The sequence below is a fragment of the Saccopteryx bilineata genome, chromosome 2, assembly GCF_036850765.1.
Source record: "Saccopteryx bilineata isolate mSacBil1 chromosome 2, mSacBil1_pri_phased_curated, whole genome shotgun sequence".
NCBI classification, from domain to species: domain Eukaryota; kingdom Metazoa; phylum Chordata; class Mammalia; order Chiroptera; family Emballonuridae; genus Saccopteryx; species Saccopteryx bilineata.
In genome coordinates, this window is record NC_089491.1 from 82,487,501 (window position 1) to 82,503,443 (window position 15,943).

At 38.8% G+C, this 15,943-nt stretch overlaps 1 protein-coding gene across 4 annotated transcripts in view; it reads left to right on the forward strand.

Moving 5' to 3' along the window:
• The window catches only part of FOCAD (focadhesin), a 334,210-nt gene that overhangs the window by 280,214 nt on the left and 38,053 nt on the right, over positions 1-15,943 (forward strand). For all 4 annotated transcript variants that reach the window (XM_066257344.1, XM_066257347.1, XM_066257346.1 and 1 more), the window contains exons 27-33: positions 458-696; positions 4,584-4,673; positions 10,730-10,877; positions 12,748-12,867; positions 13,863-13,985; positions 14,438-14,515; positions 15,612-15,683. In XM_066257344.1, coding sequence (XP_066113441.1) covers positions 458-696; positions 4,584-4,673; positions 10,730-10,877; positions 12,748-12,867; positions 13,863-13,985; positions 14,438-14,515; positions 15,612-15,683 — 870 coding nt within the window. The remainder of the gene's footprint in view (positions 1-457; positions 697-4,583; positions 4,674-10,729; positions 10,878-12,747; positions 12,868-13,862; positions 13,986-14,437; positions 14,516-15,611; positions 15,684-15,943) is intronic.

A 15,943-nucleotide genomic window follows, 5' to 3' on the forward strand; every position in this document is an offset into this window, starting at 1 on the left:
CTAAAACTTAAACTGCCCCCGTGACCCCCACCCTTTCCCAGAAAACTCCTGGCTTTCTGGACATTTCCAGTGTGGCTTGGTGGTTTCTCCAAGCTTGGATAGCTTCAGTTTGGCTTTTTCATTATATACACATGTGGGCTTTCAAAACACAAATTACTCCAGGCTTTCTAGTGAGGGAATTCACACCCTTTAAAAGGAGGAACTTACAATTTGTTTTTTTCAATGTAAAAGGATATTATTAATTAACAGATTGTTTAGTAGCAGGTTGTTGCAGTAAGAGTGAAATGTGACCATAGACAAACACAGAAACAATTGTGTGTGTGTTTATTATTTTGCTTGGCAGGGGTGGATCAAAGAAATGCATGTATTGTTGCATTGCGTTTTTGTGATAGGTATGTTTCCTTCATGTTTTAAACAAAAGACCAACCGCCTGTTTTCTTTCTTTGGCATGTCCTAGAAATCCTACTCTGGCGAAAACACAGCGAGTGCCATCGCCCGTTCTGCGGCTGCCACGGCTTTGTCTCTCCTTGTGCCAGTTTTCATTATCTCTTGCAAAGAGAAGGTTGAGGAAATCCTGAACATGCTGACTGCCAGGTTACCTGGGAAACCAAGTGCTGATGAGTCTCAAGCCGTGCAGATCCACATGGGCCTTGCTTTGGGGATGTTTCTCTCTCGCTTGTGTGAGGAGAAGCTCAGGTACAGTTTATTAAAATAGCCCTGCTTCTCCTCTTTGTGGTGTAGGGGGAGGATTTTACACACATGCACATATCCGTAAGCATTTTATCTGAGCAATACGTGCTTGCTAAACTTTTTGAGATGGGCAAGTTGGTCATGTATTCTTTGTGAGTGATTTTGTCTTTCTAAATACCATCACATAGATATTAACATTTTAATGGTCACTGTTATTAAAGTGATAGATTACTTGAACATGATGAAAACTCTGAATACATCTGTATAATAGATATGAGGGAAAGTCTAATCTTATGCTGCTATAAATCTAATCGGATGCTGGTTTATAAGGGTGAAAATAATTGCTGATCCTTTGTTGACATTACTATAAAATGGAAGGAAATGATTGGGGTGTCCCTTGTGCCTGGGGGTGTGGGAATCAGTGAATCATCTGAGAACTGTGTGTACCCAGTTTTAAATATGCTTTCATCCCGTGCCCTGGCTACAGTTTTATAATCCTTAAAGAGTCTTAATCTGTACATATTATACTGTGTGGTTTATTCAGTTTGATTGCTCATTTTTTGGCCTGCTAGCTTTACCATTGAATGGAGCTAATAGTCTCTGAAAGACCCAGGTGGAAAATTCCAGTGAATGGGAAAATTTTCTTGTACCATGAACCTAGTTTTATTGTTCATTTTATAAAAAAATCTTAGGATTTTATGTATCTAGATTTATTGTAGTGTAGTACAGCATGAATATTTGAGTAGTGTGAATATTTTGATGTCGGTGGCTTGGAATTGAGCCCTGTTTTCCAGCATTGGAGAGAGGGTGGCAGGGAGAGTCATGCTCTTGTGAAGTTAGCTGGTGTTAAGCTTCCCTGGTGGGCAGAAACGAACTGTGTCCAAAGGCAAGAAATGGTATTGATGTGGATATAGCATGACATAATGCCCTATTTAGATTTCACCTTAAAACCAGTGGTTAAGTTTCCATTTGTAATTTACAGAGTTTTGTGCAAATATCAATATATGAAGCCTTTATGAGAACTGCTATTGATAATATCATATTTCAGAAAATCATTTTCAACTCCTGGAAACATCTGTCAGATGATTAGAAAGATTTGGCTTAGTCTTCCTTATCATAAAGGAAACATTTCCGGAATCTTCTTTATTTTGTTCTATTCATCACTGTTGATATCAGCCTCACTCTGGACATCAACGAAAAGCTGCCCTTTGCACGTGAATAGACTATTACATATTTTGTGTGTGTGTGACAGAACACAAAGTATTTTTAAAGACTTCAATCTTAAAAGTAATTTTTTTCCCTCTGCTACTATGCTACAAATGGCAGTCTCTTCACCATCTGTGTTCATGCTCTTTCTTCAGTATCTTTTCAAGCAACATGTTTTACAACTAAAAACGAGCCATGGCAGTTTAATTCCAGGGAACTCATTTCACCCTTTCCTGGCTCTGGTTCCCTTTTTCATTAGTTTTGGATGAGCTGTTGCTGCTTTTAGGGCTTGATAGGCTTGCGTCTATGGTTAATTTGATCATACTACCTGAAGAAACCTATGGTGAGTCACCTAAGGCATTCATTTCTGATTCCTAGATTGCCTTCCACCCCCATCTTATCTTACATGAATTTGCACCTGTAGGAAACCCCATGGAAGGACACCAGGAACCTCTTTCTGTGGCAGAACAACTGCAGATTTTAATTGTGCCCTAATGATCCTGTGTTTGATAGCACCCTCCTCTTGGCTGGTGTATTAGTGCTGCAGCCACCAGTATAATTATTCATGCTTCCTACCTTCCTAATTTCTTGGGGCAGAGGAATCTGAAATATATGCTTTCGGTACTAACAAATATTTTGCAAGATCAGGGGTCAGGAACCATTTTGGCTGAGAGAGCCATGAACACCACATATTTTAAAATGTAATTCCGTGAGAGCAATACAACGACCCATGTACGTTATGCATTATCCAATAAAAATTTGGTGTTGTCCCAGAGGACAGCTGTGATTGGCTCCAGCCACCCGCAACCATGAACATGAGTGGTAGGAAATGAATGGATTGTAATACACGAGAATGTTTTATATTTTTAATGTTATTATTTTTTTAATTAAAGATTTGTCTGCAAGCCAGATGCAGCCATCAAAAGAGCCACATCTGGCTTGCGAGCCATAGGTTCCCAACATCTGTGCTAGATAATGACAATGTCATTAGATAATTACATTTTTGGAAAAAGTTTCCATTTTTCTGAAATTAGGTAAATGTTTTGAGGGCTGCTGACTCTGACTAGTTATTAAATGAGTGGCCCAGAATAGCCCCATAGGTGAATAGGATTAGGACAATATGTTAGTCTCAAGAATGAAAAATCATTTTGTAAAAGAGAATTGTGATAATCAATCCTTTATTTATTTATTTATTTTGCTAAAGTTTATGAAGAAAAGTCACCTGAATTTAAATTCCAGTCCAAAATTTCTTCAGGAAAGCATATTATTTTAAAGCTTGCTTTTGTTGTAACTCCCAGAGGATACAAGTACATTAGCATTTGGTTAGCATATTTAAGTATACTTTACTCCAGAGAACAAATATAATCGTACTTATGTAGTTAAAGCTATTGTGTGTGTGTGTGTGTGTGTGTGTGTATTTCAGAATGAGAGGGGGGGGTTATGTATGGTTTTTTGCAAAATTTAATCCTTCACCTCCAGCAAAACCACTGTAGTCTTGGTTTGAGAGGACACTGGAGTGCCCTGGCTGGTTGGCAGTCCTGGGTTGCCTTCCCCTTGGCATGGGCTGAGGCAGCAGCTGAGAGCTGACCTGTAGGACCCTTGATAAATAATCAAGCATCCGTGATGAATCCCACAACTGCCTGGAAAACTGCCTTCTAAGTTTATTTTACTATACAAGTTATAGTTCTCACAAGACAATTATAAAATCACATCAATTACTGTAGACAGAAAAATATAAGGCTGGTGTTCCTTCCCTTTTAAAAAAATGTAAGTAAAGGACTAGAACTTAAAACTTCCACAAATGAGAAATGAAATAAAATGTAACAGTCATGCACAAAAGAGATTTGAAGCGGTTATTGATAAAATCAGCTTTATGGGTTTATTAAATATTCTAAAGACAGTCACTTCAGCATTCTTAGAAATACTGTTTTTGAAATTCTGACTTTGGTTTTTACTTTTTAGTGATTTAAAATTTGAGTGGGCTAAGTTTGTGACAACATAGGTAGACCTAGAGAGTATTCTACTAAATGAAATAAGTCAGAAAAAGACAAGTGCCATATGACTTCACTTATATGTGGAATCTAAAAAAAGAAAATGAACAAACAAATAAAACAAAAGTATTAATAGATTCATAGATACAGAGAACAAACTGGTGCTTACCAGAGGGGAGGGAGAGAAGGGAAGGATGGAAAAGGTAAAGAGGAATAGAGGTACTAACTTCCAGTTATAAATAAGTTACAAAGCACAGGGAATATAGTCAATAATATGGTGAGAACTTTGTACAGTGACAAATGGGTACTCACCTTAGTGTGGTGCTCACATCTTAAAATATATAAATGTTGAATCACTATATTGTTTCCCTGGAACTAATATAATATTGTATATCAACTATACTTCAATTTCAAAAAAGTTTTAATGAGATGAGAAAATGCAAATGTAGCAGTTTTAGGGTTTATTGTTTTGCAGATATTGCAATGTTCAAAAACCCGATTATTAAATTTTCTGGCTCAGTTTATGTCTACAAAATAAGTATATATGAATTGTCAATATTATTGATTACTGCTTTTATGTTTTTTAAAATAAATTCATTTTCAGTAAAATATCGAGAGTGAAATATTATATAGTAAGTATTTTAGACAGTTGAATGACTTTAAACAATTCATTTTTCCCTTTTGCTCTTTACCTAGTGATATTTCTGGTCAACAGATGAAGCTTCTTCTGATGAAGTCTTTGGATGCCCTGGAGAACTGCTGCTTTGACACTGGTCTTGAGTACAAGTATGTTGATTCCATTTCTCTCCTAACAAATACTGAGAGTTTAGTATTTTCTCTGCCATAAATGTCATATCCTATGCTGAAATATTTGTAGGACCTGATCTTGAATTCTTTTTGCAAAGAATTTTCAGTAATAATCAATAATCTATAATTAAAGCTTACTTGTTCTGAAAACAGTGTTTCAGCAATAGATAATTTGCTTCAATAAAAAACAACAGATGTCATTTTGTGACTGGCAGTAAGTTACTAATACCTTAGTTCTGTTTTGTACCTATCATATTAAGCATATATTTGGAGACTTGTGTGCATGAGTTAACATTTTTGAAGAAACTATTTTTTTAATTTGATTGGACTAAGAGTCTTCAACCCATGAGAGATTTCCCTGTGAAATTGATGGCTGAGGAATCAATATGGAAACAAATATAAGCTACACCAAGGGTTCTGAACCTCCTTCATGTTAATAGATTTTTTTGTGTGTGTGTGTGACAGAGACAGAGAGACAGAGAGAGGGACAGACAGACAGAAAGGGAGAGAGATGAGAAGCATCAATTATTTGTTGCAGCACCTTAGTTTCTCATTGATTGCTTTCTCGTATGTGCCTTGACCAGGGGCTACAGCAGACCAAGTGACCCCTTGCTCAAGCCAGTGGCCTTGGTCTCAACAAGCTGGTGAGCTTTGCTCAAACCAGATAAGCCCGCACTCAAACTGGCGTCCTCCAGGTTTCGAACCTGGGTCCTCCACATCCCAGTTCGATGCTCTATCCACTGCACTCTGTTAATAGATTCTTTTTTGCCCCATGAACCTCATGATTTTTTAACACTGACTATTAAACTAGATATTTAAATTTTTAATTCATTTTCTTATTGCCATCACAAAAGGTAAAACGAAAAGGAATAATTAGAAGATAATACCTCAAAAAAGTGTTAAACATACTCATTTAGTGAGACATTTAGTGTTTCAATTAGTCTGTTTGAAGTATGAGGAAATATATGGGTGTATTAGGCTGTCTGAATTACTGGCAACATTGAGAACTACCTTGTACCTTTTTGGACTTAGACATGTTTTGGAACCTCAAGTTTGAATCTTCTGGGTTCACTGTTACTTGGAAACTCAACAGATTACAAGCACTAACCTTTAATTTATGAACTCATTTACTATGTTATTATGGGCATTGTTCAAATAGGAGTTAAATCAGGGTTTACATTTCTGGTCTTTAGGAATTTATGATCTGAAGTTATATTATACCATCTAGCCTGTTTGTTCAGACTAACAAAAGAATAAATAGTAGAAGTAGCTTCACGTATCAATTATTTCATCACGACTAAACAAAATCAGATTGTCATGTAGTAAGTGGTCGTGACTGGGTCTTCTTTCAGATACGGGCTAAGATTGGATAAGGACCATGACTCCCACCAGTTTATCACAGAACACTTTATAGATGATATGTGAAGTTAAGAGTATGATTTTCATTGTGGGAAAAGAGTTCAGTGACAGGATTGAAATCTCTTGAATGTAGAAAATGACTAATAGAAGAGAGAGAGTCTTTTAACTGATATTAGGTATGATGAGAAATTCAGCTTTTTTAGCCTCATCTGTGTATGTGGTGGTGTTGGGTTCTCTCTCTTGCGCCCCTCTCCTCCTCCTCCCTTACCCCTAGAGGTGTTCATCATAGCTGTAGCTCAAGTATGAAGTTGGGAAAATGTTGCTATTAAGATGCTCCAAACTTCCAGCCAGTTGAAACAATCACGAATGACTTTAATGTATTATCTTCATTAGTTTACAGAAAGGTCATTTGAATGTAAGTAGGACCATGGTAGCTGAATTATATACAGTATGGGAACTTATGCATGTAATAAGTAATATGTCTAAGCATATTTAACTTTAAAATGAATTTTTTATATTAATAAGATTCTTATTTCTTAATTTTTAAATTAAATTTTTAAAAACTTTCCCACTGATTTGAGAAAGAAATGAAGGGGGGGGCATCAACTCATTGTTCCACTTAGTTCCATTTAGTTGTGCTTTCATTGATTGTTTCTAATAGTCCCCAGACCTGGGATTGAACCCATGACCTCAGTGCACCGGAAAACGCCCTATCCACTGAGGGCCAGGCTGTTACTTCTTTATTCTTACCTTCTTTCTTGATCCTCACCTTTTCATTGAGCAACCGTATTTGAGAGAGGGAAAGGTAGGCCTCGGTAGGGGACTTATCCTGCAGAGTCAGATAGAATAGGGTCTCCAGAAACTTTCTGTCCATTTAATAAATCTTGCTTGTCCTACAGTACCCAATTAAAAGCTCAGGTCATTCAAGAAGCATCTCCGTCTCCTCTGGAAACTCCCATTATTCCTACAGTTAATGAAGTTTAGTATTTTGTCATTTCTAATGCTTGTGGGTGGCAGAGCTTATGTTGTTCTCTCTTTGGTTTGAGCTTCAATTAATAAACTGAGTGGCTGCAAATTGTGTTAGGCATTTTCACATCCATTTCTCATGTAATTAAGCCCTGATGTAACCTAGATGTAGACACTAAAGCAGGAATCATCACCATTTTAGTTTATTGTTAAATAAAGTGAGTCTTTAAAAAGAGACTTGTTGAAGGTCGCACAGTCAGTGGCAGAGCTTGGAGAGAAACCCCAGGTTTCAGACTTGAAAGCCATTTTTCTCCCGAATAGCACAGCATTGAGACCATTTCAGCAGAAAGAGAGCTGGAATATTACAATAAAAAGAATGAAATCTTGCCATTTGTGACAACGTGAATTGCCCTAGAGGGTATTATGCTAAGTGAAATCAGTCAGAGAAAAACAAATACCATATGCTTTTACTTATATGTAGAATCTAAAAAACAAACAAACAGAAACAGAGCCATAGATATAAAGAACCAGCTGATGGTTGCTAAAGGGATGGGAGTAGAGGAATGAGTGAAATAAAATAACTGGTTTTTAAATCAGAAAACAATAGAAAGTAGTTTGACCCTTGACAGTGTGGAATTTATTATTTTTCTCTGACATGTGGGACTTGTTTGCTATTAAAGGAAAAAAGTGTCTAGTCTTAGACCTGAATGCCTTGCTCATGGCATAAAATATTCCTCTGTCTAATGAGATTGCAGGAGTCTAGGGCAGTGCTCCCTTAAGTGAAATAGTGGAAGCGTTACCAGGAGGTAGTTAATAGATCTGGGAGTATGCTACCTCAAGTGATAGAATTCACCCAGAACATATTCACTACGCTTCCTTGATTTAATGGACGTGTCCCTGCTGAGAGAACCAAGCACCTGGCCTGATCTATGTTTGTGGTCCTATCACTTACATTTTGCTGCCATCTAGTGGTACTTATTGTGCCATTGCAATCCTAGGTATGCCATCCGCCTGAGCGTTGGTTAATTACCATTGAGCTTTCACAAATAGGAGAACATTTGTATAACAGTTTGTAAAGGGCAAAGTGCTACACGAATGTTAACCATTATTAGAACTCATTATTAGATGGCCTAGTACTTAATCTGCAGGATAACCCTACAGTAAACTAGGGAATTGAAGATTCATCTCTGGTTAATTTTAGAAAAATGTAACATTATATCCCAGTTGATACAGCAACACTCATATCAGAATTGCATAGGCTCTCAGTTGCAGAATTTCTATTTGGTAGTGATATTTTAATATACCTGTACTTAGATAAGACATTCAAATAAGTAATGGCATAATAGGGCATATAATTTTTAAACTCAAATTCTCTTTATCGTTTGTTGTATTCTTATAGAAGATTTATGTTAGCAATTCTAAAACCTCATATAACTTGTTTTTATTTCATCTGTCTGAGACCCCCAACACTTAACTCCTTTTTGTACTCAGTGAACAGAAAGATATGAAAGCTTCCTCTGCTCAAGTTATTCTTAATTTAGAGCTGAAAGACATATCAAAGGGAAGGTTGGAAGAGGTCAATGTGTAGCAATGCTGATCTAAGCGCTTCAGGGAATCTTTAATACTCAGGGCAAAAAATAAACATACTAACATATAGAAGATTTGGAAATCAGAAATAAAGGTTTATAACACACATTTAATCACTTCTCCAGTGTTCAGTATGTATTAGTTTGGGTGCCTGCCCATCTGGCAGTATACTAGGTGCCACGGATATTGTGGTTAGGAAGAAAACAGAAAAGGCACCCACCCTCACGGAGCTTGCAGGCTAGTGAATGAGGTGGGTGGTAATTAAACAATCCCCCAAATAATCCTCATCAGAGTTTATAATTAAAATTGCCTGAAGTAAATTAGTGCAGGGTGCTATGGGAGAGTAGTAAAAAGTCCCTGCTGGGCCAGGGAGGGTGTCCCTGAGGAAGTCACATTTGCAATCTTAAGCATAAGTAGCAATTAAATAGTCAAAGAGGAAGCAAAAGTTAAAGTGTCCCAAGTATTAATTACATTAAGTCTAACTATATCTTTGCTACAATTCTATCAAAATTTTATATGCATCAGAAAGTACAGAAAGATAACCAGAAGAACTTCCCTGTAGATTCTAAATGAAAACAAAGGCTCAAATCCATACTAATGAAGAGCTGCCTCTCTTCAGAAATGTGCTTTGTCTCGAAAGCATTCAGTGCTCAGATGTTCGATGTCATTGTAACTGGTTGGAAATGCATTATGCTAGTTGAGCTTGTTAAGTTCATGTTAGCTGTAACAGCATTTCTGCGTGACTAATGATGGATTATTACTGCAGTAACTTCTTTACAAAGGATTTTCTAATGCCAGACTGTTATGCAATAAAACCTAGAAAAACATACTTGGGCCCTGTTGCCTTCTCATAGGCATTCATGGCATCATGCAGGGCTTCAAGAGGGGCCTGTGGTTTGGCAGATGGAACAGAAGGCTGGAAATTAAAAAAAAAAAAAAAAAAAAAAAAAAGGTCTTCTGGCCATGCTCTGCCTGAAACACTCTGTGTGACCTTGAATAGATCCTGGGTCATCCCATCCTTTGGGTATCTCTTATCAGATGTGAATGCTCCGTTTGCCCAGAGGTGTTGGGGAAATAACTACATGTTCATGAAACAATGCAAAAGTGATGCAGCCAAGGAGATAGAGGCTATAGAAGAGAAAATGACATAACAGACAGGCTCTGAAATATGTTGTTGGAGAGAGGCCCTGAAATGTCTTCTGAAGCAGCAGCTCTCACGAGGAGATGCAAGCCAAACCAGAACAAGCCTGATTTCTGAAATATTCTGCGTTCCCTCAATTCGAAAAACAGCAATGAGACAAAAGCTTGTTTAAAGAAGAAATTACCTCAGAGCTGCATTATCTTATTATACTAACTAGAAGTTTTCTGGGAGAACAATTCATTTCTTTAAATGGATATGTATTCTTTCAGAAGAATTGGGGCACAAAGCCCAAGAGCCCAACTGAATTGTCACATGGGGTAACTTTTGACAAGCCTGTCATCTGTCCATTTTCTCTTCTGACCCATTGGTACTCAGAGGGATCAGAGGGGAGAAGAGGATTAATGTCATTGTGTGCAGACAAATACAGTTTCTGTAAGAAAGAAATTCCACTTGTTGAAGTTGACTAGGAAACACGAAGCACGTAGCAGGACCTCATCACCGTGCCTCGCATTTATCACCCTGTTATTAGTCAGATGTCTTCAGCTCATAGCCTTAAATTTAGTCTTTTCTCTCCTTACGCAGTTAGTCATTGTGCATTCCTTATGGGTGGGTGGGTGGTGGGGGGACCACAGCTTTTCTCTAAATGTGAAGATAGAGCTGGATCGCCTACTGTTTACTTCTTGTTCTCTCCTCACCATGGAGTTTAAGTCCAACTATTTCATGTTTTACATGTTTGTTTTTCTCCAGTGGGTACACAGCACTGGCATGGGCCCAGACACTTGTTTTGTAATAAAGGTTTCCTTTTGAGGAGGAAGTGGACATACTTGTGGTGTTGCATGGGACACGCTTACATAGCAGGGAGCAGAATTAGGTTCCAGCCTCCTCACCCGGACTGCAGAGCTCTGTCAACTCAGGGAAAGAAAAGAATGAGGCCGTGGATTTCTTATGATTTCAAACACCATATCTTTTTTTGGCATTTAAGCACGGGCTGTATACTTGGAGTTGGGCTTGTTCTGTCCCTCATGAGCCACAGCAGCCAAATGGAGTCGCGAGTTCACGTGGCAGCATCACTTCGGAAACTCTCCACATACCTCGATGCCAGTGGGAGCCAGAGCAGAACATTTCAGGAGGTAGGAGCCGAGTGCACAGTTTTCTTCCCTTTTCTGGCTTATGTTCTTGTTGCTGCTTATATTCTACTTCTCTCGTTTTGGTGACCCTGAAATTAAATTCTTCCTAAATTTAAGCCGGGATAAGGAGAAAATCTGAGTGGCAAACAACCTATATTAGATTATAAGGTTTTCAAATTGTGCAGCTGTCTAAATCAACTTAGACTTAAATGTGGCATATAAGATAAGAGCCTCGAGTGAATACCAAAACCTTAGTCAGCATCACTAGAAGGTACTTTCTAAGAAGAGCTGCAATTTCTGGATGAAGGTTAAACAGAGAGCTTCAGAATTATGCCCAAGCCAATGTAACTATAAAAGATGGCCAGGAAAAAGCTTAAGAAACTACAGATTGAAAAGACATTTGCTTTTTTAATGTCAGCTAGCATGAAAAATGATTGAGGAAATTCCCTTTACCACATTAAATGAGTTTTTCTGTTATGGCGCAAAAATATGCAGAATTGCGGTTCATGTGACACAGCCTGTGAGTGTTGCCTTTGTTTAGAGGGAACGTCGGAGGCGGTTGTGTCTGGGGAGCTCAGGTGAAGCTGAGCCGCCTGCGCTCTTCCCTGGGAGGAGCTGGAGACGACCTATTGGCCTGGCCAGACTCTCCCTCCCATTAGAGCAGATTCTATTTTATCACAGGCGGCCCATTAGCTATTGATGAGGACATAATGGCTGCTGTGTTTCCCTGCCCAGCTCCTCTGCTTTCAGACATGGGACTTGTTGAATCGATGAATTTCTTGGGGGCACAGAAGGTTGAAGTTTTGTTCTAAGACATGCACCACATTTCCATTCTTAAAGTGGAGCATGATTTAAAAGTACCTATTTTTTTTTAAGCCAAAGGAGAAAATTTTTCAACCGAGGAGCAGTTTGATTAACAAATGAAAGCAAGGTTTTTGTAATTGAGGCATTTAACTGCTTGATGTTTTGACTTATAAGGCCTTGGACAAGCATTTTGTTTTTTTCTCCCTTCTCATATTTTGTTATCCAATTTCTACCTTAGAAACCACTTCTTTTTTCATGCTTTGTAAACCAATGTTAGGAGGTGAACATTTCCACTTTGTCTTAAGAGTATCTTTATAAGGGACTGTTTCTTCGTGAAAATGCAAGATAGTAGGGTGAAGGTGGGGGTGGGAGGAGGGAGGATAATTAACTTTAATTTGCAAAAATTAAGGAGGTTCAAATAGATAGTTTGACCTGACCAATGTTATTTAGCCCATTAATGGTCAATTTGGAACATACACCTGAATGTTCTGTCACTACTCCAGCATTTTTATTTGTAATTTGTTCATTTACTAAATTATCCTATGGTGCTATGAAGTAAGTAGTGTTATCTGTATTTGACACAATTTTCCTGACTCTGAAACCCACAGCCACGATTCCTTAGGATCCGCTGCTGCTGCTGGGGGATTTCACACAGCAGGGTTTCTGTCCCCTCTGCTGTAGCCTTGGCTCAGAGTGTGTGGCAATTCGCATCGTCCACCGGGATAGAAATCTGAATCCACTTCCATCAGATTGTGGATGGTGTGTTCTGAGTTGGTGAGGGAACTTTTTGGTTTGAAGTCTAAAGACCTGGATTTGAACCTCACCTCTGTCACTCACTGGCTGCGTGTAATTGAGCCTGAATGTCCTTATCCATAGAGTAGGAATAATGACCCCCATCTCATACCCTGTTAGGAAATATAAGTTAGGCAGCGAAGCAATGCCTGGTCTGTGGTATGTGTTTTTGATCCAATCCTTTTCCTGGAGAGAAGTTTGGCAGAATATTTGCGTCAGCTAAATCTTGTTTTATTTTCTGTCCTGAAGGAACATTTTCCTCTGTCTTTTTTCTCAGGTCCTTGCCTACACCCTTAGCTGTGTGTGTACAGCTGCGTTCAGTGCTGGGATTATTGAGGCTGCAGAGGCTGAAGATATTATGAACAAGCTTCGACTGTTAGTAGAGAACAACCAGCAGGTTGGTGTGTCCTGATTATTTCTCTCTGTGGGTCTCATGCTGCTGCTAAGCCCTCATTTTTACTTACTCTGATTAGAGTATAACAGAATATTTTTCATGCCCAGAATGAAGGAACTTCTAACTGTTCTCTTCTCTCCCAGATATAACCAATAATCAGGTGTCTTTTTCTCTCTTTATCCCCTATCTCCTCCTGTAGACCATTTTCTGTTGGTTGGAGAGAGTACAAAGGCTTTTTGATATGAATACATAGAGGGTTCAGGTCAAACCATAGCAAACTGAAGACAGAATCTCTGCTTAAGACTGAATAGACATAGGAAAATTTAAGCACCTGTAAATTAAATTAAATACCCTTAAATGTTTCCTCTGAAATATTATTCAGCCTTAAAAAGGAAGGAAATCCTTAAAGTAAAAAAGAAAAAGGAAACGAAGGAAATCCTTAAAGTAAAAAAGAGAAAGAAAAAGAAAAGGAAGGAAATCCTATGCTACAACAGGGGTGAACCTTGAGGACATTATGCTAAGTGAAACAGGCAATCACGAAAAGATACATGCTGCGTGCTTCTATTTATATGAGGTACCTAGAGTAGTCACGGTCACAGAGACCAAGTAGAATGGTAGTGGCCAGGGACAGGTGCAGAGGGAAGGGCGAGTTATTGTTTAATGGGTATAGAGTTTCAGTTTTGCAAAATAAAAAAGAGTTCTGGAGATGGATGGTGGTGATGGTTGTATAACAATATGAGTGTACTTAATACCACTGAACTGCATAGTTAAATAGTGCATGGTATTTTCTTCTAATAAACCACTCACTGAAATTAGACTCTAGTTTCTGTTGCTTACTAAAGTCTAGATTTTAAAAATTTGCCAATCTTTGATTTTCAGATGGCAAAAGGACTCATTGGCAGCCCCTAGAAGTGCTTGTGTTGCTCTGTGTAAACAATCCTAACCTGTGCTATTCTTCTTCTTTTTTCTTACGCCTTGTTTTTATTTATTTATAACAGACTTCAGGTTTTGCCTTGGCATTAGGAAACATAGTTCATGGTTTGTCTGTGTGTGGACATGGAAGAGCTGAAGACTTGGGCAACAGACTGCTCCCTGCCTGGACCAAGATTGTTCTAGCAGAGGTAGAGGTCACCTGCTGTATGTTATTTTATTTATTTTTTATAAAGAAAAAAGGGCTACTTATTAGGACCATTTGTGGGTGCTGCTCAAGTACATGGCTTAACAATAAAAGAAGAGGCAATTTCAAACAAAAGAGAAACCCGTACTTTTGAAGTTTTTTAAATTAGATACATCCTGTCAACTATGATAGGTTTTTTTTAACTGGTTATTTGGTCAATGTTTTTAAAATAACATCGTGATTTTGAAAAATAAAAAACAAGAAGCCGCCTATGGTCTAACAACTTTAACCTGTTGCTTTATTCAAGTCTGAGACCATTTTTGGTTCAGTGATACAGGTTATGTTGACCCTACAAATTTGGTACCATTTTGACCATTTTTTTCTCTATGATGTAATAAGTTTTATCAAATTCAAACCCAAGGATGGTTTCCTTCTTGACATATTCTGTGTTTTCAGGGCACTTCCACAATGCTTTGCTTGGCAGCTCTTCATGGCTTGGTGGCCTTGGTAGGCTCTGAAGGGGCTATAATGCAGGTAAGAAAAGAAGAGGAAGATATCTAAATATGTGCAAAGCCACAGCAAGAGCATACACACCTACTATCTGTGTATGCTAAGGACAGAGGAATAGATGCTCGTGGTAATGATGGTCCTGGGCTTGTAGTGACTTGATATATGGAAAATCATTCTTTGCTGATAATTGTTTGTATAGAGACTTTTTTCTCATTTTATTTAGTTTGTAGGAATTAAACCTAGTCAACTTATGTCCTTTCCACCAAGTTCCCTGCCTGAGAATAGTGATTAAATCATAAGAAGTCATGAGAAATTTCAGGTCACTCATAGGAAACTCCATTTTGCATCTGTAATGCTTAATTTAGTATCTAAGTAATTCTTTTTTTTTTACTTTGAAATGTTTACCCTAGTGGACATATATATGCATCAGTCTCTAAGTAATTCTAAGGGGTTCCTTTGTTTGTACAGTAAATGTTTGTTGAGTGACTGCTGCATGCACACTGACTGGTGCCAGGAAGCCTAGGAGTAAGGCATGGCCGTTCTCTCAGGGAGCTCCCAGCTTTGTTTTTTATTTATTTTTTTTGCATTTTTCTGAAGCTGGAAACAGGGAGAGACAGTCAGACAGACTCCCGCATGCGCCCGACCGGGATCCACCCGGCACGCCCACCAGGGGGCGACGCTCTGCCCACCAGGGGGCGATGCTCTGCCCATCCTGGGCGTCGCCATGTTGCAACCCTCCTGGGTGTCGCCATGTTGCGACCAGAGCCACTCTAGCGCCTGGGGCAGAGGCCACAGAGCCATCCCCAGCGCCCGGGCCATCTTTGCTCCAATGGAGCCTTGGCTGCGGGAGGGGAAGAGAGAGACAGAGAGGAAGGCGCGGCGGAGGGGTGGAGAAGCAAATGGGCGCTTCTCCTATGTGCCCTGGCCGGGAATCGAACCCGGGTCCTCCGCACACTAGGCCGACGCTCTACCGCTGAGCCAACCGGCCAGGGCCTGTTTTTTAAATATAAGGACAGAATGATAAATAATTCCACAGTTTAGTAGATGATAGCTCATACACTGAGAATATTGTTTACTTTTTGGGAGATGTTGGAGTAACTATTTCTTGTTTTTCTTTCAGCTGAAATCAGAAGCCATCCAGGCCTCTCATTTTCAAGCCCGACTTAATGAAGTCATTAGAACCTTAACACAGGTGAGAAGAGGAATTTAAAACTTTTCGGTGGGAAAACAGATGCTCCTCCTTTTGTCTTTTTTCTCTTTCATGATACCAACTGTTTTACTCATTAAACTGATGGTGACTTTAAGGAGCATGTGAAAGTGGCTTATGGCCCTACATTTGCTGACAAACATGCACTGCCCCTGGAGAAAAGAAAGCTGGCATTCTGAGTTAAGTTGGCATTTGTTTCGCTTAAAAATTAAAACCTGCAAGGAATGTCAGGCCCTGAGGACATG